The sequence below is a fragment of the Gymnodraco acuticeps genome, unplaced genomic scaffold (genome assembly GCF_902827175.1).
Source record: "Gymnodraco acuticeps unplaced genomic scaffold, fGymAcu1.1, whole genome shotgun sequence".
In the NCBI taxonomy this organism is placed as follows: Eukaryota; Metazoa; Chordata; class Actinopteri; order Perciformes; family Bathydraconidae; genus Gymnodraco; species Gymnodraco acuticeps.
The window spans coordinates 4,074,619-4,099,064 of NW_022990459.1; the positions used below are offsets into that span (position 1 = coordinate 4,074,619).

Below are 24,446 nucleotides of genomic sequence, written 5' to 3' on the forward strand. Positions count from 1 at the left end.
CACATGCAGTTTGCTAGAATAATGTTAACAGTGGGTCTGCTCACTAAACATACACAATCATTAAATACACATTTTGATCTGAAACCCCCCATAGATACTGAATATTATTAGTATTAGTATTTTTATTTTTATTATTATTTCTTAAGAACATTTGATTTATTTTATTATCATTATTACATTTAATTAATAATTAACCATTCTGAAACCAATCAAATCGTCAATAAAATGTAATCCAGCTCCTGGGACGGAAGTGTCCTGCTGAAAGAGCACCTGGAGGGGGGGCCACATGGAGGAAAGGAGCCCCCAGCAGTGCTCGGTGGTGTAACTCGACGCTTCAGGAGTTGCCATCATCACATGGCAGATGGAAATTTCCACTCAGTTTCTTGCTTGTTAAATGGGAAGGGTCTCCAACTCTTGTCTCAGTAGTCCGCCTCCTCCTCCGCCTGCTCCAGCTGTCTGCCACGCTGAAACAGGAGGTAAGCCCCCAACATTTACATATCAATTCCTTACTTTTATTTTTTCAACTACCCCGCATGTGATTTGCTGCTTAGTTTTGACCACCATGTTTGATTTGGGTGATTTATTTCATTGGTTTTGAGAGGATTTTACAGCCTGATTAGACAATTCAATCAAAAATAAAGGGCTCGTTTTGCGCGAGTTGAATGTTTTTGCGAAACCTCCTTGTTGTTCTTCTTTTGTTAAACATGTAAACAGATACGTTCACAAAGTAGCAGTTGTTTGGGTGAAAAGCAGCAGCGTGTGGAGCGCTTCCTGCAGGGTGTTGCCTGGAGTCAATAAAGCTGCGTAAAGCACGCGTCTTTATTTATACAAGGGAATTAGTTTGATGCTCGGCGATCATGTAGTATCTGCTTTCCCTGCTAAATACACGATTGCATTGCAGTCACCAGTTGATATAATGAAGGAAAACTACACTTGCATGTGTTTGCATGCTGTGCTGCTTTCCGCCTTTACTGATAGAAAACACAAAGGCGCCTGTTGTTGTTTCCAGTTTGCGTCACTGGTCCTGCTTTGCGTCCGCTCACATTGTGTGTGTGCAGCTCACACATCATAGCAATTCAATGATTGGGAAAATACCAACAGAGGAAAACTATCAATTACCGTTTAATATAGGCCATGTATTTATGTAATAGCAGACAGTAGCATGCTGAGTGTGTTCTGCAGGGATCCTGAGTGCTAATACATAATGTTATGACTGCATTCAATGACTCAAGCTCCTGCAGAGCTCCGCTTGGAAATAGTGAATGCATTTGTGAATTTATATCAACTTGATTTCACATGCAGAAAGTTGTGATTCATGGGCAGATTTCCACACATAAACCAGACAAACTAGTTTTACTGGCACTACTTTCTTGTGTCTTTTAGTATTTCTCTGTTAGTAATGCCTCTGAGAATGAAATGGACTAGTAACACAGATAACTATCATTTAGGTCTTTTACTAAATGTCCTTATGTTTGGAGGCTTTCCCTGCATGTGCTCAGATATTTTCCCTTTCTCTGCATTAAAAACACCCAGCCATACAGAGGAGCGACTGCTCATGCCTGAACACAAAGACTGAATTGAGCCAGGAGAATATCTCAGTTTAGGCATGTTAAAGTGGTGAGTTCAGTTTCTATCATGGCCCTTCTGACTGCTAAAAATACCCGGTTGCCACACAGTGACTGTGCATGTCATTTTCAAACACACTCTGTTCTCTATGCACCTTCTTACATAACCAATTTTGTAATATTTTCCATGTATCAAGTATTCTTGTAATACTATCTGCCTTCATGGTGATTATGGTTATGTGAAAGCTTGGTACACACTCATGATGCTTTAGTAACATGCCGCAAAGTTTTCTTTATAGAAATGTGCTTAACTATGGATGAAAAAAACAAAAAACAAGGATCACATGTCAGTTATTGAATACACTTCATAGTCACATTGCTTGATTGCAACTTACCATTTTGAAAAGGCATAGAGAGTACAAATTATAATGTAATTTAGTTGATATAAACAGTCACTCCATCCATTGAGTGTTGCACTCCCACAAAGACGGAGGATATGCAAGAGTCACATTATGGTCAAAATTGAAGCTGACTTATGGATCCTAAACAGGGATGTCACAATATCAGATTCTCTCCACACTATTATTCTGGCCCAAAAGTGTCAAATTATTTGTCTTTTCTCTATCAACTCTAAAATATATAGTTTATATTGCTGTGAAAACATCAGATTTAACAGGTTTCTTTATGTTTCTCACCAAAAAAGAATTTACTTTAACTCAGTAGCCTACTTGTTTTTTCTGAATGGAGCTTGAACAGTTTAACTACCATTGGTTGTCAATCATGCCGAATTGTTGCGTGGAGCTGTATGGATCATAGAACAAATACAGTCCATTACTCTTCATGAAAAATTGGTGGAGTGCCCCTCTAAAGGCCCTGACACACCTACCCGATTTTGGGAGTCAGAGGCCGTCAGAGGCAGTCGGGCATTCGCGGCGCCCTACTCAGGTTGGTGTGTCCCGCACCGTCGTTGCTTTACTCACACCTCCCGGGAGGCCAAAGAAAGTCGGCCAAATAAATCACTCTGATTGGCTGTTGCCTCTTTTGAATGACGAATACACACTACCGCTGCCTGCTGGTAAGGACAGTTATTGCCACTCGTCGACTGAAGTCTTTGCGGTGTGATCGTAGGCGGGCGGCGTAGCCGACGTAGCGGACGTAAAAGTCGGGACGTAAAAGTCGGGACGTAAAAGTCGGGACGCCTTCGGTACGCGTTCTTTGGTCTCAGGTTGGTGTGTAACGGCCTTAAAGGTTGCATGTGGGGGGGACATGTCAGAACAGATTGACCCCCTGTCAGCAGGGTGGAGCTTGTGTGGATCCTCCCTCCTTATTGGCTGTAAGGAGACCTGAATGACACATGTAGGTCAGTGTCTGCTTGGGAGCTGAAGTGTGAAGTAATTTAGTCTCTGTCTGATGTAACTTTGAGCGAGAATGAGCCAATGAGCTGCAAAGTAGGGATGCCAGCGATTATTCGATTTTTCGAATATTCGTTACAGTCTCCATAATCGAAAATTATTTTTAAAATTCGATTTTATTTATATATTGTTTTATTATTATTTATGTTTTTCTTTTTTTTCCTGGCTTAATTTCAACCAAAATATAGACTAATGCTATTAATAGTAATAGTATTAATTATTGTAAATGGCCATTGGTCACACCACCAGTTTGTTTTACTGTAAACTTGGAGGAAGCCAGCAGCGCAGGTTGCACAGAGTGGGAGGGGCAGCGAATAATCGATTAATATTCGCCAGGGCTGTCCGATTTTGGAATTTGATCATGGTCAGTTTCTGGCATCCCTACTGCAAAGCAGATGCTGAGGATCCCTAATATAGTGTCATAAAGGCGAGAAGCATGTTGCAGTTTTACAAAACACTGTCAGAACACTCAATTGAAATCTGAGAAGGTGACACGCTACAAATGTAAGCAGCTGCTTATTTTCACCTACAGCATTTCATAACTCAATGACATGGAGTGTTCGTTGAGCACACATGAAATGTTACAAAGCAACCCCATGCCTCTTTCCAGTGTGACACGATATGTCCTTGCAGGGAAAGTCCCTAATTTCTTCCCCCTCCACGTGGTCAGAGGTCAGAGGTCGGCAGTGGGGGTTCAGTGTCTTGCTGAAGATGCTATAAACATGCAGGGATGTTTGTCGTTGCAGCTGCTTGAGCAATTAGTTCACCATACATCACTTTCTTCTTACTGGTTTTACGATTGCTTCTATGATGTTGAGCATTTTAAGATTAAACAACAGCTTATGTTCAACTTGCATTAGTTAATACTTTGCCTTTTAACAAGAATAATTATTAGCTATCCTGAGTACAATTGCAAAGGATAAACCTGTGGAGTCCTTGAGTGAGAACAGGAAGGGGGAGGTGATCTCACAACAGTCCCCTGTTGTAAGTCCTCCAACAAGGTGGCGTGTCAAATTTGAAGTCGTGCCACGGCCCCTGAATAATCAGAGCACGCCAGGTTCATGGTCAGTGATGCAACACAACATGAGTTTTATTCAAGAGTACCACAAAGCCTTTTAGTTAGACACAGAGGAGACTGAGTGCATTCTTGTGACTCCTTTTGCATAATTAAATAACCCTTAATGATATGTTTTACTTACATAACGATAAAGATGCTATTACTTGTGTGCTGCAGATCATTTGCTCTGCTACAGATTGTAGAAAGGGTCATTTTAGACCCACAATATGACAGTAACAGTATTTTACATTGCTCTGCTTTGTTTACAGGATATACAAATGTCAGGTTGGCAGGTCATGTTAACAGACATCTGATATCTTTAATTAAGATTAGTTCTAAGCAGTGGCGAACCGTCAGGGCCTTCAAGGTATTCAGAGAATACCCTGGAACACTCAGATAAAACAAACAAAAAATCGATTTAATTATATAAATAAAATGTATATAAAATGAATAAATGAGAATTTATCTGTGTTGTTGATCTGTAATAGTACAGTGTTACATTGATTTGTTTGTCCTTCTCGGACCATGCACTATGCATTTCAGTGGTTTTGTGTTAGAAAGGAAAGCAACCAATCAGATCTTGTGCTGGGCCTCTGGGTATTCTACATCCTTGATCGAATGCCCTGGCCGTTGCACTGAATGAGAGCGTACGTTTGGACTGACAGTTTGATCAACCAATCATATATTGATTTGTAGCCAATGGGCGTATTCTTTTAGAGTTCCCCTCGGTTCTAGGGTACTCTAGAAGGCCCACTAGTTAACTGCTCGGGACAGAGGATCTAGATCAGTGTTTCTCAAACTTTTTCATACCAAGGACCACTTAACCAATAAAAAAACACTCGCGGACCACCTAACTCCACAAATATCCAAAAACACATCGTTTTTTACAAATCGCCTGAAAATGATACAAACAAGTGGCAACCTGTGTGATGAAGGTGTTTATCTGGGCTATATCATGCAATCGAAAGTGAAACTTAAGCTCGTTCCATTGCGGAGATATTCCCGCGAGAGTGCGAAAAACTTTTATTTATTTATTTATTTGAAATGTGAAATGTTACCAATATACTCACGGACCACTAGGGGGCGCTCGCGGACCACACTTTGAGAAGCACTAATCTAGATGAATGCGACGAAGCAATTCATGCCGTTTTATTGTTTTTAACGTTGAAATGACAAGTGCAACAGTTGAAGATGAAGTTGTTGCGGAATTGTTGTGAGTACCCTTTTCAAGACGACAATTCAGTGAAAAGACGGGCATTATAATGCCGCCAGCGGCGGCGGCGGGTGTGTGTCTACAGAAGGTCCAGTTGTGATAGACACGGTTTGCCACTGGTTCTAAGTAATACCGCGTCTGTACCTCCCTATACTCGTAAATCACCATGTTCTGTGCTGATTGTTTGTCACGCTCTGGTTTGAGTTTGCCATCATGGAAACGATTCTGTGAATGTGGCGCCTGCTGAATGAGCCATCTGTCTCACATGCTCGATGGCCAATGACATCTTGGTACAGGTGACTCAGATGTTTCGACAAAGCCAGCGGCTGTGTACGCTCACATTACACTGAGAGTGATGTTTTCCTATTGCACACATGAGGAAAAGAGCACATACTGAACTTTCTTCGTATTATAGTTCATTAAAACACAAACTGAAGTCATTTTAATATGTGCTTTTTAAATAACACATATACTGAGGGTCATTTTATCTACCTCCTCCTCCTTCTGAAGCTGAACATTTGAGCTTGAGAGGAATTAGATTTTGTAAGCAAGATGCAGCCGTCATCAGGAGCAGGCAGATCAATAAATACTGATAAGATGAGCGGGTTCACAAACAAGGTTAGGGCACACCAGGCTTGTTTACAGAAGACCATATGGTGTGCACTGAAATCCAAGTTTTTGTCAAATCGTGTTTTGTCTTAAGCTCTGACTGCAGTGCGATGTTGTTTTAATGGATCGTTCCTCATTTGCCTTTTGAATTATAGTTTCAGTGTTTTCCATCAATTAGAGATGCTGATTCAGACCAAAGCTAATGTTCTTTGATGGTGATTTTCTGCCTGCTTTGTGAGAATAACTCAAAGACTTTTCAGCAAAAAGAAGCTAGGAGTTTTCTCATTGAACTTGATAGTGCTAAGAAACAAAAATTAGCTCTGTTAGGTCTTAGGTTTTATTTTTGTTATTTCAATGAAACAGCCTGAATTGCTGCCTCTGTGGATGTATGGCCCTTTGATATGGATATGCCAAGTATAACAGTCATTTGTATTCCTTCTGTCAAAATGAAAACAATAGAAATACTGTGTTTATATGAAGATGCTGTCCGACAACATAAATATGGTGAGAGCCGATAACTCTGTGATGTCTCTGGTGAGCGCTGCAGTGCTATTACTGCTGCTCATGTATCATACATCCATAAATTGTAGCTGTCTTATGGCGCGTTTCCACTGCAGGCCTCGCTCGGCCTCGCTCGGTTTGGTTAGGCCTTATTAGGCCCGGCTCACTTTAATGCTGCGTTTCCATTACAGTTTAGGAACTGGGGTAGTTACTATAGTAACGCAGTGTAGGCGGAGCCGTGACATCATCTTCAATGAGAGCCCCAGAAAAACAACACAGCAGTTAGCTGTTAGCACTCAGAGCTCACAGCTCTTCATATCTGTTCAGAAACTAGACAAAAGTTAAACAAGTACAAACCACAGACTGCCTGTGTGATGGAGAATACAGTCGCTGGTTTATTTATGTCTGTATAGGCCGTTGTTGTGAGTGTGGACGGTCGGAGCATATATAACGTCAGCTTAGCCAAGCTCCATTTAGAAAACACGCATTTTAAAAGGGTTTTTCGCCTGCAGACTTGTCAAAGCATTAATTCATGACCCGGATGACCGGTATCAGTATGTTGTTACTTCGGCATCATTTTGAAACGTGTATTACAATTAAATCACGGTCAAATATGTTCATCTTGTTGTAGTTGTAGCCCCCTTGCCAGCGATTCTCTCTCTAGTTTAGCATACTCAGCTCGACTCAGCCTGGTTGTTCCTGGCCCTAGAACCACAATTTGATGGGGCCAGAAAAACTGTGAATTAGGACCCGCTAGCCGGTACTAGGCCAAGTGGAAACGCAACCAAAAACGGGCCCCGCATGGCTCGGCACGCTTAAAGCGAGCTACCCGCTGCAGTGGAAACGCGCCATTAGGTTAGCCAAACGGTATGTGCTACAGTGTGGAGCCCCTTTAATGTTTGACATAAATAAACCCCTTTGCATCACCTCAGCGTCGGGGGCATTGGATAAATGATCTGACATGAGTTTTTTCAGCCATGGCATGGCTTAAGGGATGGCAACTTTGGTCCACATTGAAATATCTTAGCAATGGTTTAATTTCCATTGAAATGTGGCATAGTTATTCACTTTAGAAAGAAAAAAAGGGCAGGAAACTTACAGCGGCAGAGCAAAACAGTGTTTTTACAGTTGAAAATAAACAAACGGTTAAAGCAAACACATGAGATGGTGTTTACGGCGTTGTCTAAATGAAACATACCTACTGAACCTGTCAGTTGATTGATGATAGCCTGACTAAAACACTTGTGCACATGCAGGTTTTAGAGTCAAGAGTTAAGCTGGAGAATCAGAAATATGCAGCTTCATAAATGACAAAACTAAACAAGAGTTGTGAGGCATTTGGCTCTTTACGACCACTGGCATTTCTTAACAATAGGTTATAGCAATATCTTTTGTAAATGCCTGGATGTGAGGATTTCAGGGTTATATGTAGCGCAGAACAAAATATAATGATTCTAAATGGATATATACAAGATATATTTTTGTGTTTCAACCTAAACCTAAGAATGATATGAATGAACAGGACCTCAGGATTCCATGGAAGCAGATGTCAACAGTAGATCACTAAGCTTGGCCTGATGTGTAAAAAGTGTTACAATCGCACAGAGGGGAGGGGGGAGTTGTCTCAACGTGCCACAAATATTAAATTCCTCCCAAGTGGAGGCACTGGATCATCTCGAGGAGTGTGTGCATCTCAACACAGATGTGTGCTTGTAGTTCTACCATTTGTCACCCAAAGACAGACTCAAGTGCTACATATTATAAGTATAAGTACAGTAGCCTGCTAAATCACTACTACTCCCATAAAAGCAGCTGTCATTTCGTCCTACTGTACATAACGGACACCACCTACAGCAGGGTGGGGAATCTCCGGCCTCCGGGCCGTATACGGTCCACGAGACCATTTGATACGGCCCTCGAGGCAAAAATATTAAAGCAATCTAGACCGCAAAATAATTAAGAGTTTATCCTGGCCATGGTCAGGGTCCTTGAACACAACACGAGCCTAACGTGTCATCACGTGATATGTCTCGTCTGACAGGGGTGTAGTTCTGACGGAGAGCACCGGAACGCCGCTCCAGCACTACAAAATTGTAGTACGCATAAGGAGCCTTACACATGCCGCAGTTTTGCGTGGCTGTGTCTTTAGTTGTAAGCCCAGTGGCGATCTGTTCATCTGACATACTGATCATACAGTCAATAACTTTGTTGCTATTAGCTTCTGGTTAGCTAGCTATGCTAATGAATATAAGAAGCTTCTACAACCAGTGAGGTAAAGGCACATCTTTATATGATCATTATAGTTGTAAAGAAATAAGAGAATAAAGGGAAAAAAAAGTTGTTATTAATAAACAAGAATACAGTTTAAAAGGGGAGTGATTTGTAAAATGTCCATAAAGAAAAAGAAAATCTGCGTACAGTTCTGTTTCATATGGGTGTTGAGATCTGTATCCATAGATCTCCTAATGTTGCTCTCAAAGTGCACCAGATTGATGCTTTTAACTTCAGCATTTAAAAAAAATCTTCCCAGGTGAGCATGCGTCCCGGACCCCCCCTAGAGGAGGTGAGGTCCCCCCCCCCACTGAAATCATGTTCACATGGATAGGAAACTAAATACATTTGCACACATCTGGTGTCCATATCGTTCTGTTTTGGTGGTCATGCCACAACGGGGCGGTGGTGGCGAAGTCGATAGGGACTTGGCTTGGCAACTGGAAGGTCACTAGTTCAAGTCCCAGCAATACCAAGTGCTACCGAGGTGTCCCTGAGCAAGGCACCGTTCCCCACACTGCTCCCCCGGGCGCCTTTCAAAATGGCAGCACACTGCTCCTAACACAGGATGGGTGAAATGCAGAGAAACAATTTCCCCACGAGGGATTAATAAAAGTCCATTTTAACAGTGCACGTGCATGCATACGCGAGTCATGGTACGATATCTGGATTAAGAGGTTGCTTTTTATTTGCACAACATGAAAGAAAGGCAAAATTAATGGGCTGTGATTTTTGTTTTTGTAAGCAGAGGTTGAGTTCAATCATTTGTACGGCCCGCGGTGGATGTTGTAATTGAAATGGCCCTTGAGAGGAAAAAGGTTCCCCACCCCTGACCTACAGCCTCACATACTGAGAGTGTCATCTGAAATTCTGTCCAAGAAAGTAGTCTACTTTAATCTACACAATTAGCCCAGCCTTGATTTAGCTAAAGAAGAACTGATGACAGTAAACAAGTCAGGTGGCTATAGACTTAGCCACTAGTGTGGCTAAGTAGCAGGCTAACAGTGATGCATACATGCTCAATGTGAGTTCAGCTTTACCACATAGTCTATTAATAATTGTTTCAGTTGTATGTGTAGATGAATGCCAGGGGGATATGTAAACTACATAATCAAAGATGTTGTTTAGTATTATTAAATGTCCCAAAAAACTGTGATTTGGCTGTATGTTTGAACATAATGTATAGGAAAGTTTGAGATTTTTAGGAACATCCTGTTGACCTATGGTCCATCTTCCCCCCTGAAAAGCGCTGAAGCTCAGTTTAGTTTCCTAGTGATGTTGTTTTCTAACAACTACATGCCTTCCTCCAAGCAGCTTCATTACATTAGCTTTGTGGTTTCCATGGAAGGACTGTGGTTGCAATTTGCCTCTCCTGTTCTTTAAGACCTAGCTAGTTGGGAAAAGCTAAATGTAATGACTGTTGTTTTATAAGTAAGGATCTCAATGTAAATGTCAACGAATATTGGACACATTTCTACAAATAGTATGACTTTGTGTTATATCATCTGTAAGACCATATAGCGGTCGCATTCTTGCAACACGTACATACTGCTGATATATTCACACGCAGGGGACGGAAATATCTGTTGTCTTGGACCCGTGACATTTAAAAAAAGTCAGCCTTACAATCCAATAATTTTTCATTTATTATTTTAAATCCAAACATGCATTTCAATGTGACTTGCTCTTTTAAGATAGTCCAAAAACAGTTGTCTTTTAGTTTAGCGTATACATACTATGTGGCCAATGATTTACCAGCAGACTCTGTGTGGTATTTGCAGCCACTCACATGGGGTTTCGAGGTATAGGCTTAATTTAGATGCTTTCAAATTCCAGCTCATAATAATCCCTGACAGATCATTAACCTCAGAGAAGTTGGGCGTTCGGCTGCCTTTACAAAGGTACAGGTTGATTGATGAAAGTGTGTGTGTGACGAAATGGATTTATTGGTTCAAACAACCAGAGGAAAAACCTTGACAGCCCACGGTGTCACGGTAGAGATGTTTTTGTCACAAAGTGGAGGTTAACAACCCATAGATCCATGGCGGAAACATCCCGCTCGACCTTATGTTTACCAGCTGATGTCAACACTGTGTTCTCCTCCTACAAAAGATACCCCACTCCCACATCAGGAAGTCTCCTTTGATGTCACAATGCACATGTCCACCATGATGACGAAAGTATTTCTGGTTCTTCAGATTCAGAGAAAGATGACAGCGTTTTACCAAAATACTTTGGCTTGGGTAGCATTGACCAACCTTTCCAGGGAAGGTTCAAATACAAAATAAATCACAGAGCAGCATCATCAATAAAAAGAGTGACAAACAGGGTGAAACAGAAAAGAGGTCACACCTAGACAATGGGAAATAAATGCATGTGAAATATATAAATGTCATTCATGACCTTTTAAAGATATTGATAGAAATATCCAACAAAAAAGTGATTCAAATGCAAATTATTATGATACATATTCATTTTGGTCTATAACCCTTTAATGTTCCTTTTATTGTGCCCACTAGGGGTGCAACAACTAATCGACTTAATCGATTAAAATCGATGACCAAATTAGTTGCCAACTAATTCAGTTGTCGATTCGTTGGTGACGTCATCACGTGTTTTTCACAGGCAGTTAAGCTCCAACGTTATCGGTCTTTTTATCGGTACTGGAGACATTTAAAACATATGTCATGTATTATTGCTACATAAACATTACATCGCAGTCTTAGTGTCGCCAACTCCATTTCTAATATGCAATAAGACTACAAAATGATGTATTTTTGATCTTTCCAATCCAGACGAGAGATTTCTCTCCTGTCTGTGTGCGAGGGGGCGGGGCAGTTTACACACACGCTCTGCAACATGTAACGTGTGTTGCATTGCAACACACACACGACGGAGATGGCGGAGAGAAGCGCTCCAAGGTGTGGTTAAACTTTACCCGTCTCGATGTGGACAATGCTCGTTGCCAAAAGTGCAATAAGAGTTTAGCATGTCAGGGCGGTAACACGAGCATTTTGTCTAAACATTTAGCAAAAGTGCTCCACATCCAGACGGAGGAATGCACCATTTTCGACTGTCTTTATAGCTCTATAACCCCATCCACGAGTAACGTTTCCACGTCAGGTATTATGTATGCTAGCAGCAACACACGGAGTTAACTTAGCTATTCTGTTTACAGTTCTGTCATCACATTATTTAATATGATTTGTTAAAATATTGTTGTTTCTTTTGATGTGAAATATTATGTATTTTATTTAAATAAAAAGCAATGTTAATTGTGTTAACAATTTATTTAGTTAGTTTACCTTGTTTTTTTTCAAAAGAACCGTTAAGAGTACCGTTAAAGGACCGGATCGATAAGCAGTATCGATAAAAGTAGTAGTACAGTTCAAACTTTAACGATCCGAATAATCGATTAATTAATCGTTAGATTCATCGATTATCAAATTAGTCGTTTGTTGCAGCCCTAGTGCCCATCTCCTAAGCAGACGTCTTCAAATTTCTCCAAGACCAACTGCCCAAAAACCCACAATATAATCAATTTATCCTCACGAGACGAGATAAAAGCAATTTTTTTTTCTCATCAATAGTACAAATGTGACCATAACAGCTTTTTTACTAAAACAATTATATATTTTCTGTCAATCTTCAAATCGTCCGGCAGTGGTTCAGTCCTACAACATTTGCTAAACTCAATGTAATATTGAATTATTTTTCCAGACCTTGAACTAGTAAAAATCTAGAAGAATACACTTAAACTAAAATATTCACACAAAGTTTAGTAAGGCATTTGTTCTCAAACCGACGATCCAGTGGCCTCTCGTCCCTGCTTGATAAATGTCCATGAGTGATATTCCACTTAGTATCACGGACTTCCTGGTGAAGTGACTTCGACATAGCTACAGAAGAATTTCAAAGAAATTGAACTGGGGTTGTCGTGACTCAAAAAATTGATGATCTTATGTTGACTAATGGATTAGAAGATTGAGTCTCTTTCTATTAACTGACAAACAAGATATTTAAAGAACTTGATAAACTGGAAATTACCATTTTTCACCTTTTTCTGACAACAAACTAATGATAAATTAATCTAGGAAAGAATCTGAAGATGAATCTATATTAAAAGTGTTCCAACCCTAGGTGACCAAATCATGGATACTTAATTAAACTGATCTTCACGTGTAGTTGATGCAGTGTGTTTTTGTACAAACAAAGTCTCTATGTTTTGTTTTCATGTGTGTGTGGAGAGCACAGTTACTTTGTGGGGCCCCAACTCCCCATGCTAACCCTGACCCTGTTTGGTATGTAGCGGGACAGCTCAGGGACAGCTTTGTAGTCACAGGTGATTGGCTAAGTGTGTGTGTGTGAAGCCTCACAGACACACACTTAGGACTGCCATGTCATTTAAGGAAAACTGACTGTTGTGGGAATTTGACTTTCACTTGGCACTGTTGTTTTCTGTGGGGATTACTTAATACATATGTGACAGCTATTTAGTGGCTTCACTTTTTCCCCTCAATGACAGGTCACTCTTGGAAAAGAGATTTTAATCTCAATGAGTCTTTTACCTGGTTAAATAAAGGATATAATGACCTACACCCACATAATTAAGCTCTAACAAAAGAGTGATTTATTTCTCGGGGGATGGGTTTTAAGTTAGTTTAAAACCAGCAATAGAAATACACCATGCTCTACTAGCTGTTGTGTTTGCATGTACTGTAACAAATCAGCCTTGTGTTGTTTTTATTATTATTTTCCTACAACTTAAGTAGCTCTTTTAAATAAAAAAAACTGCAGTCACAAGCAATATATATCTACTGGATGAACTCAGGAGTTTCACAGTAGCAGCCATACTTATAATAATACGTTTATTTAGTATTATAGCACCTTTCACAGAAATAGATTTCATTAAGTGCTTCACAAGTAAGAACAAAAGTTAAAATGAAGACCACAGAAACATGAATACAATAACCACATGAGGCAGAAATGTAAGGTCAACATACAAACATTATAACAGAACATTTGGTATTTGCAGTATATATTAGCATTTGGCATTAGCCCATACTTTTTTTACATGAAAGCACACTGGTTGCTGTTCCTTGGACGTTACTGTATTACAATTAACTGAATCCATAGCAGAATGCAGGTTTGGTCGTGTGTTGATGTTGGGGTGTGCCCTCAAAAATATGTAATTAAGTCCTTAATTAAAGCGAGGACACTAAAGATCAAAGTTACCACCTTTCTTTTTCGTTTTATTGCTGTAAATCTGTCATAGGCAGACGCAGGATTTACACTTGGAATTTAACCGGTTTCTGAGCTGCTGTGTTGCAGTTGGACCCTCACATGTTGGTGTGTGTGTGTTTGTGTTCCTTTTTTGGACAGCATTACAAAGTGGGCAGAGAATTAAAAAAAAAACTGACATGAACATGACCTTGGGCAAGGCAACATGTCCCAACGCTGCCCTCTGATTGGTCGGCGGGCGGCACAGCCTCCCCTGAAACCATGGACAGGTGCCCGCTGCATTCATGGGCATCTGTGCGTGTGCAGCTGCATGTGCAAACATTTGTGTTGGTGTGTGTGGGTTCAAAGGAGACAGTTCAGTGACGAAACAATCAGAGTTTGTGCGTATGTGTGTCAGCCAACAGAGGCCTCCTGTCAGCCTGTATGATTTAGCAATACTATAAAACAGGTAGGTCATGTGGTGTGCCATGTGATCCCGTCTTGAAGCGGGCGTGGGTATTTAACAGGATTGGTGCACTCGGCTGTCTTCAGTCGGATGGTAGCTGACGCTCTGGCAATGTCGTCTCTCTAGTGATGTTTGCAAATTGTTTTAATTAAATAGAACTTTTTAATTAATAAAAAATATTCTCAATACTCAATTATATATTTTTTTTTTGGGTGTGCCTACATGTATCTCTGCCATTGGCCCCCCTTTCGATTAAGCCAAGTAGGTCTGCTGTGGTGTGTGTGTGTGTGTGTGTGTGTGTGTGTGTGTGTGTGTGTGTGTGTGTGTGTGTGTGTGTGTGTGTGTGTGTGTGTGTGTGTGTGTGTGTGTGTGTGTGTGTGTGTGTGTGTGTGTGTGTGTGTGTGTATTGGGGACATTTTGAGGGTGCTCAAAGAAGGAGGACCTGAGGGAACTGAGTGTCCTCATTGGTTGATCGAGGCCCTCCCTCCTCTATTTTAAAAGCCTTCTCCTTCACCTGAGATAGAAAGAGCTGCAGCTTCTCGCGCGCACATTTGTCTATCATCTGTCTCGGAAAAAAATATTCAAATAGAAAATTAAGCAACAATCAGAGGATCCTCTTTAAGGGAATTTTGGATCAAGTGAGTGTGTCTGCTTTGCTTTAAGAATGTGGTTCATACTGTGCATATGTATTAATCTACCAGCCTTAACATGCTGATTTAAAGGAAAAGCTGTTTAAAAAGAAAGGTAATTTTATCCAAACTATTTTCTTCAGAGCAAAAGTTTCACTTTAGTAGTTGCCGCACATTGGTTTATTTGTTACTGTAAGAGTTAGAGTTTCTGAAGAGTGAAGGCATTTTGCTCTCAGATGGTAGCTGATGCAAGAGTTTGTTTGGGTGGCGGATGTAGGTGAGAGGAGAGTTTTCACAGGGAAGACAAACTCATTTTGGGAAGAAATTATCAAATATTTCTTCTAACGGCATGCTTCAAAGTGTTCTATTATTTTTAAAGTATGCAGAAGATCTTAAGTTTGAGATTGTCTTCAGCTTCTCTGTTTGCGAAGAATATTTGAACTCATTCAACAGAAACTTGAACGTTTGTAACTTGTGTAATCATTAAAAGGCTGCAGGATGTGTGCTAGCCTGCACTTAGCATTAAAATAAACACAAGTGTGAAGCCATCCCAGGACACGCAGAGGACACAAAGGATCTGAACTCTTGGGTCGCTTTCAGAAGTTAGTCTGCATACAGTATTACCATGATATCACCAGTCCCTGCAGTATCATTGTTGCGTTGGTTTCTAGCCGTTTCATTAGCATTTTGTGTGCAGTATGCAAACAGCCTCAGCTGTTTTCTTCTACGGCTGTGTGGCAGAGTGTCTTTTGTTTGGAAGGATCTATTGAAATGAATGCAGGAAAACTGGTTCTAGCATCAAGTGGAAACTCAAGATGAATTTACACACATGCTCAGTGGGAGTTTCGATATGTGCTGCTGTACTGTTATGGTTGTAACAACACCAGCTTTAAACCGAAGTTAACCAAGTCAGACAGGTTAATCCTCTTGGCAATGAAAAGCGTTCTCCGCCACACAGCAGAGAGCGACAGTGAGAGATTAGGAGCACTGGCCTGTGTGATGTGGTTTTTATGGTAATGTAGCCGCTTAATCTCTGTTGGCTCACAATATTATTAAAGGCTTAAAGCAGTCTACTTCCCAAAAAGCAGCATCATAAAGGAAACAACAGTCTATCAACGACCTAGACTTCATTAAAAAAAAAAGAAAAAAAGTGTGGTCTTGTGGATCAACGTGCATCTGATAACTGTGTTGTACAATAGAAGACTGTCTGAGAATGCATGGTGGAAAGTTGACTGTAAACACATTGTGATGCAAAGTCTGTGCTGGTAAACCACTTCCTTCAGTAGAAACTGTTGCGAAACGCGTTCCAGAAGCGGCTCTGCGCAGCGCTTCTCTAAAATTAGGATGAATCCTATTTTTGCCGCGGCGCAGCCGTAACGTAAGGTCGGGGCAGGCAGCCCCCCCCCTCGCAGGAAGTGGAAATGTGAGCATCCGGGCCAGACCCCCCTCCTTCATCACAACACCTCCACTACGATACGCACAATGGACGACGAGGTTTTCATCATGGAAGTGGAAAAACACACTATTTTATATGATGTAACCAATGCTTATAACTATTACAATTATTATTAAATGTGTCTGTAGACTACAACACAACAAAATAGGAAATTAATAACAACAATAAACACAATTTAAACAGACACAAAAATAAAACATTTAACTACGTAGCCAAATGTCCAGGATGCCCGAATCAATAACAAAACTGCGAGCCTGCACGCACGACGCTACGCTTCTGACATTACATTACATTGCATTTAGCTGACGCTTTTATCCAAAGCGACTTACAATAAGTACATTCGACCAGGAAGACACAACCTTGAAGAAAACAGAATCATATAAGTACATCAGGTTTCATAGAGCCAAACATTTCAAGTGCTACTCAACTGGCTTTAGATAAGCCAGTCCTTTATTAGTATATAAGTGCTTTGGTAATAGTTCTATCGCTCGAAGTGGAGTCGAAAGAGATGAGTTTTCAGTCTGCGCCGGAAGATGTGCAAGCTATCTGCTGTCCTGATGTCAATGGGGAGCTCATTCCACCATCTTGGAGCCAGGATAGCAAACCCACGTGTTTTTGCCGATGGGAACTTGGGTCCCCCTCGCAGCGAGGGCGCAGCGAGTCGTTTGGCTGATGCAGAGCGTAGTGCACGCGCTGGGGTGTGCGGTTTAACCACGTCCTGGATGTAGGAAGGGCCAGATCCATTCGCAGCATGGTAAGCAAGTACCAGTGTCTTGAAGTGGATTCTAGCAGTTACCGGAAGCCAGTGAAGGGAGCGGAGGAGCGGAGTGGTGTGGGAAAATTTAGGAAGGTTGAAAACCAGACGAGCCGCTGCATTCTGCATGAGCTGCAGAGGTCGGATGGCACATGCAGGTAGACCAGCCAGGAGGGAGTTGCAGTAGTCTAGGCGTGAGATGACGAGAGCCTGGACCAGAACCTGAGTCGCTTTCTGAGTCAGCTGGGGACGTATCTTCCTGATGTTGTAAAGCGTGTATCTGCAGCAGCGGGTTGTAGCAGCTATGTTTGCAGTGAAGGACAGGTTGTTATCTAGGGTCACACCCAGATTCCTTGCAGTCTGAGTCGGGGAATGAACTGAGGTGCCGATGTTGATTGTTAGGTCAAGAGTGGGACAATCTGTTCCCGGAAGGAAGAGCAGCTCAGTCTTGTCAAGGTTGAGCTTGAGGGGATGAGCAGACATCCATTGAGAGATGTCAGCTAGACAAGCAGAGATGCGTGCGACGACCTGGGTCTCTGAGCGGGGGAAGGACAGAATTAATTGGGTGTCGTCAGCGTAGCAGTGGTATGAAAAACCATGCGGGCTAATGACTGATCCGAGCGAGTTTGTGTACAGGGAGAAGAGGAGGGGACCAAGAACAAAGCCCTGAGGGACCCCTGTAGTTAATTGACAAGGGTCGGACTCAGACCCTCTCCAAGTCACCCTGTAGGTACGGTCTTTCAGGTATGAGGTGAGGAGGGAAAGAGCAGAGCCTGAAACTCCATGTTTTTGGAGAGTGCGAAGGAGGATCTGATGATTCACCGTGTCGAATGCAGCAGACAGGTCCAACAGGATGATGACAGAGGAGAGGGATGCAGTTTTGGCAGTGTGCAGTTCCTCCGTGACAGCAAGGAGGGCAGTTTCTGTGGAGTGACCTGCCTTGAAACCAGACTGGTGCGGATCCAGATGGTTGTTCTGATTGAGATAACAGGAGAGTTGTTTAAAGACAGCGCGTTCAAGTGATTTAGACAGGAACGGGAGGAGAGAGACAGGCCTGTAGTTTATAACATCAGACGGGTTGAGAGTAGGTTTCTTTAAGAGAGGGTTTACTCTTGCCTCCTTGAGACTGTTTGGAAAGTGACCAGAAGTTAGAGAAGTGTTGATGAAATGGGAGAGAAACGGTAGAATATCAGGAGCGATAGTCTGAAGGAGGTTTGAAGGGATAGGGTCCAGAGGACAGGTGGTAGGGCGGGCAGAGGTAATGAGGGTAAGAACCTCACTTGGAGAGAGAGGGGAAAAGGAGGTTAGTGTGTGGGTGAAAGGAGGGTCTGGTGACCCAGCGGTGAGTAAAGGTGAGTCAGAAAAAGAAGAGCGAATATCATCAACCTTTTTTTCAAAGTGGGTAACAAAGTCGCTTGACAGAAGTGAGGAGGGGGGAAGGGCTTTTGGAGGGTCCAAGAGGGTGGAGAAGATGGAAAATAGTTTTTTAGGATTGGAATAGGAAGATTGGATCTTATCTTGAAAGAAAGTGCTTTTTGCCTGAGAGATCGAAGCAGAGAAAGAGGAGAGGAGAGCCTGATAGGTTAGGAGGTCATCACGGTGTTTGGATTTTCACCGTTTCCAGCTCTGCTGCCCTAAGGACGGTTCTATTAGCACGCAGTGCATCATTTAGCCAGGGAGCAGGAGGGGACTGACGAGCCTGCCGAGATGTGAGAGGACAGAGAGAGTCCAGAGTGGATGAGAGAGTAGAGAGGAGAGTTTCTGCAGCAGAGTTTGGAGGCAGGAGTTGGAACGAGTCAGAGGAAGGGAGGGCTGAGAGGACCGACGAGGCAAAGGTAGAGGGGGAGAGGGAACGAAGGTTACGGCGGACAAATGCAGGATGAGAAGAGATTAGATTAGTTTGTTATGTTTGGAAAGGGGTAGAGAGAATGAAATGAAGAAGTGGTCGGATGTGTGGAGCGGGTTTACAGAGAGGTTAGAAGTAGCGCAGTTCCTTGAGAATATGAGATCAAGGACATTGCCAGCTTTATGAGTCGGTGGGGACGGAGACAGTGAGAAAGCAAAGGCGGTTAACAGAGATGTTAGTTCGTCTATCTTCCCTGTCTGGAGGTTGAAGTCTCCGAGAAGTACAGCGGGAGGGCCAGTTTCAGGGATGTGTGAGAGGAGATTATCTAATTCCTCCAAGAAGTCCCCCAAGGCGCCTGGTGGACGGTAGAGAACAACAATGGTTAACTGTATAGGATGGGTTACTGTGACGGCATGGAATTCAAAGGTGGAAGGAGTGAAGTTAGGTAGCTTGAAGAGGGAAAAGCTCTATTTGGGAGAGAGCAGGAGACCAGAGCCACCTCCTCTGCCAGTTGGTCTGGGTGTATGGGAGAAGGAATATGCAGTGGAGAGAGCTGCTGGGGTGGATGTGTTGGATGGAGTAATCCAGGTCTCAGTGAGAGCAAGGAAATCCAGAGACTGCAGGGAGGCGTAGCCAGAGATGAAGTCAGCCTTAGGAACAGCTGACTGGCAGTTCCACAGGCCCCCTAAAACTAGATGTTGGATCTCAGTGGAGCATGTGGGATAGATGAGAGCAGGCCGGTTAAAGCGATTAGGAGATACACGGGGCCAGTGATAATTGCGAGAAGACACATGAACAGGAATGGAGAAAATACACATGATTATAGCATGAGGGGCTAAAAAAAAAAAATGTAAAAAAAAAAACACCAGCGATACTTAGCTCAATCAGAGTAGGATTTGCCTCCTCTTTGCCTCCCTCGTGACTCCTGCAGGACTCTAATGTCTTTGCCAGTCTTACTCCTGTAGGACTCTAATGTCTTTGCCAGTCTTACTCCTGTAGGACTCTAATGTCTTTGTCTGTCTGACGCTGAAGCTGACGCTCCAGGAAAGAGCTACCTAAAATGGACGCCTGATTGCTGAGTTCTCACAGCTGTAGGGCCACGCCCCTCTAATTAGTTACCTATCTACAGCTGATGGGCGACAATAGACTGGCCCTGCCTCTATTGTAATGCAGGCTTGAGTGCTGAGACCTGTGTAGCAGGTTTGGCCTGAGCAGATCTGAGATTTAAAATCTTTTAGGTCAAATATGACTGAGTCACGCTGTTATTCTGAAACGCTTCTGGGACGCGTCCGGTGGGTTATGGCGCTAGAGGAGGTCGGACCAAAACCGCGGCGCAGCCGTGACGCGGCGCAGCCGTGACGCGGCGCAGCCGTGACGCGGCGCGGCGCAGACGGACCCAGTGGAAACTGGGGGTTAACCTACTAGTACTTTCTGCCAGCTGAGTTTTAAAGCAGTGATCTGTAGGGACGGGAAATCACCTCAAAACTTTAAGAAATGCTTAAATAGATGGAGGTGAAACAATATTATTAGTTATAACCCTAGTTATTATTAAATTATTATTACATTAGTTAGGGTAGCCACATGTTAGTAATTTGATTAAAGAGAACGTTTTGGGCATAGGCGGAATTTGCGGGGGGGCATTGCCCCCCCTAGTTGCTGAAATATGTTACAGCATTACTACTTCTAAAACTGTTCCAATACAAATATTTCGTATATCAATATTTTAGTAGATGTAATATAATGATTGTTACAATACAAATCTGAATAATATCATGTTTTTTAAAAAATAATTTCATTTTTGAGCAGTCGCATGTTGTGACGTGTGTGTGATGTGTGTGTGACGTATGAGGTTAAGAACACAAGTTCCCTCGCTTTTTTTTTTACATACAAGTGATTCAGCTATTGTATTACAATAAGATATGCAGCGATTTTTAAAACGTCCAATTTCTGGAACGTTTACATGTAAGGCGTCTACTTCTGCACTAAGTAGGACACTGGTTAATAATATTGTAGCGTGTTCAAGTAACCAAGGGATATAGTAGTTATCAAATAAGTATAAGATGTGCACAGTTATGATAAGTTTTACAGATGTAATGCACTGTTGTTGGGGGGAGAGACCGCCCCTTCCATAAGAGTGTGTGTGTACGGCAGGCATAAGGCGTGCATGAGGCGTGCATGACGAGACGAGTTGTGTTCGTATGTGGAAAAGTCATACTCAGTGCGGTGAACGCTGGTTTTATTGCTTCTGTATCCGTAGCACCCCACGCAATAGTTGGGACTGTGTACTGACGTCAGTAAAAAAGGTTTGCCCCCCCAAGCGCAAATGTCAATCTCCGCCTACGGTTTTGGGGACTTTAATGTGTTTCCCATTGTCCCATAAACAAAAAAATGCTTGCTTGGACCAATTGTTGATTGTCTACAAATTATGTAATCATGTTCCTAAATGTAACCAAGACATTTAGTGAAACCAAGAGAGTGAAAATATTTTTACTCTAACTTTAATTGGAAAGTTCTTGGCAGTTCAAGATAAAAACCAATGATCAGTTATATATATATATGTTTCATTTTGAATACTTGTATCAACTCTGTTTTCTGCTATCAGATTGCCTGTTTTGGTTCACTCTAGCTGTTGAAGTGTAATTTTCTTACAAAGCAGAAAACAACGTTAGCAGTTAGCTAGTAAACACAGCACAGAATTAAGCTACTATAAAACATGAATATGTGGACTGCATGGTATTTCAGTGGGTTGACACTGTTTGCGCTGTAAATTATTGTAAACAAAAGAGTGACTTTTGACACTTATCGCATTGTTGTGGTTGTGTTGCCATGGTTTGTGTTTTCTTCAGGCTGTTTGTCATTGAGTTAGCAGAACCCAATCAAAGAGCTTTTTGTGTGACTGACAAACAGTGCTGTAAATCTGGCTGTGAGTAGCATTTATAATCATACAAGCTTTGTTCACTGTCTTTGCTCTCCTCACATTACTTGGAAAAGGCTGTTTCTGTAATGGCGGTGGGGGAGGCTGGGTTAACCAGCTCCTACGTACACAAGCAGCCTGTTGATGGTGGCAGTCATGCAGCCCCTTGACCCGGGTTTCAACGTTTGTTGACTTAACTGTGACAAACTTTACATACATTGTAACATCTTCCTATATTTAGAAGATATTTGCCTTTTATTGTATGTTGTATTTTGTTTACCATCATTAAAAACAAATGAAGTTGTTAATACCATAAATCAAGCGGGGGTAAAATGGAAAAGCAATAAAGCTGACAGGGCTGCTGTTGTTGATGGACTTGTATGAGGCTTCATGTCCTAGATTGCCTCTTCAAGGTAAAATAACAAACAGACCCTCAGTTCTAGGAAATGAGATGAACTGATTTTCAGGGTAGAGGGCCCCATTTTGTGTGAAAGTGTTCTGATTAAAGGCCAAATGGGCCCTGTTGAGTCCCATAAGGCCAGACAATACATACAGGCCTGTAATCAGCTGATAAAGGGCATTCCTAACGTGAGTCTCTTTCTTCTAATGTCTTCTGTAGGTCGATTCTAACCCCGTCTAGCAGAAGTTGAGGAAACCCTGAAATCCTGAAAACCGAAGTTCTCCGCCTTTTGCCCTGCTGTGCACCACTATGCCGGGAGCTGTGGATCGTATGGAGCTGAGGAAAGTCTCCACGGAGGCCGATGACGACAGCACCGACAGCCTGGACGACCGCTTCACAGAGCCCATCGATGCTGAGAAGGCCACCATTGACAGGTAAGAAACCACGATACAGACTTTTCTATTTCCTATCCAACATGAGCGGTGCAGTACCAGTCAGTCTGACGCTGCAGCTTTGTTAGTGACTGCTCTGTTTCCGTGAACAGCATAAGGGGTTAGGAGAAACACAATAAATCCAGCAAGATTCCTGCATTAAAAGCCTGATTAACTAGTGATTGCTTATCAAATGAAGAAGCTCCCTTGACATCAGGGCAGCAACAGAGTAATCCGTCATGGTTGTTCAAGTGAAAAACAATGTGTGTATCCGCCTTGTGATTGGGATCCGATCCAAAATTGAATAGGTTCTTCCTTAGCCCATTCCCCAGACATCAGGAACTTGTGATTTAAATCCACACACCCCTAGTTAACTGCAGTATTGTGCTAGTTACTGAAAACCAGTAACTAGTTACCATTACTAGTTACTTCATTTCAAAAGTAACTCAGTTACTTTACTGATTACTTACACCAAAAAGTAATGCGTTACTGTGAAAAGTAACGTTTTCGTTACTTAAAAAAAGGGCTCCCATTAATGCCCATAGCCTTCATTTCAGTACTGTTATTGCATTGGAGAATAATACAATCTGTTGATCAACTTGACATGCATTATATGCAATCTGGATTGCATCGATATTAGCTGGCTTTCCATGTTTGTATATTCTTTCTCCAGGTAGTTGGAAAAAGTTTTCCGTCCCATATGCCGTGTGCCGCCCGGACATGCTATCATGCTAACTAGCTCCCTGAAAGCGGGTGACTCCACTGTAGCAATAGCCTGCATGTGTTCTACAACATACCGTGCAATGGCTTTATCGACTTTTCCCTGGCTAGCAGTCCCTTGGTTAAAATCCAGCCGCTGTTGCTTAGGTGGAGGTGGAGTGGCGTCGGATGAGTCTGGGTCTGTGCCGGTCTTAGTTACTAGCTTCGTCCCAGCATGTTGTTTTTGCAGATGTTTTAAGAGATTTTAATTACTGGTTTGGGCAGTAGATAGGATCTTTGACCCGCCAAGACACAACTTACATTTAACAGAAACTTTCTTTTCTTTGTGCTCGACAAAAGTGAAATAGTGAGAATATCTCCAGGTGGAGAAACTAGACTTGAGCTCCGCCGCCGCCATGATAGCCTTGTTAGTAAACAACACAAACACGCCCACAGCCCATCTCTGCATGTGACACAGGAAGTATCTAAGTACATTTACTCAAGTACTGTACTTAAGTACATCTCTGTTCGCCTGGCTGTTGACTATATAAAAAAACTAACGGAGTAACGCACCATGTAGTAACGGTAACTGAGTTACTGAATTTAAAAAGTAATGCGTTAGAGTACTAGTTACTGCCAAAAATAACGGCGTTACAGTAAGTCCCAACACTGGTTAACTGACATTGACATTTCTTACACTATGTATGTTCTAACCTTAACCCTAACCCTAGCCCTACTCCACACAATAGTTGATTTTTACATTTTGTGTCACAACATGTAATATAAATCTAGTATTTTCTTAACACATTTAAGCAAATGTACTTTATATTAGCTCCTACAATAAAAATAGTTTTGTCTTATGTGTATGCATGTGCTAATACTTATTTGTTGTATCCCTGCAGTCAGTTTATGGATGACAATGAGGACGGAGAAAGTCAGAAGTTCCTGGCAAATGGTTTGATGAAGAAGAAGAAATATGAGGAATACCATGAGGAATATGTAA

General features: G+C 42.0%; 1 protein-coding gene across 2 annotated transcripts in view; it reads left to right on the forward strand.

The window, feature by feature from the left end:
* The first annotated feature begins 345 nt into the window (after window positions 1-345).
* slc38a4 (solute carrier family 38 member 4) overlaps window positions 346-24,446 on the forward strand; it is a 40,277-nt gene continuing 16,176 nt past the window's right edge. The window contains exons 1-3 of one of the 2 annotated variants that reach the window (XM_034226025.1): window positions 346-476; window positions 22,533-22,747; window positions 24,346-24,442. In XM_034226025.1, coding sequence (XP_034081916.1) covers window positions 22,623-22,747; window positions 24,346-24,442 — 222 coding nt within the window. In that variant the 5' untranslated portion in view covers window positions 346-476; window positions 22,533-22,622. Of the gene's footprint in view, window positions 477-14,798; window positions 14,953-22,532; window positions 22,748-24,345; window positions 24,443-24,446 lie in introns of those variants that run through there. The other variant, XM_034226024.1, reaches the window with a different exon arrangement.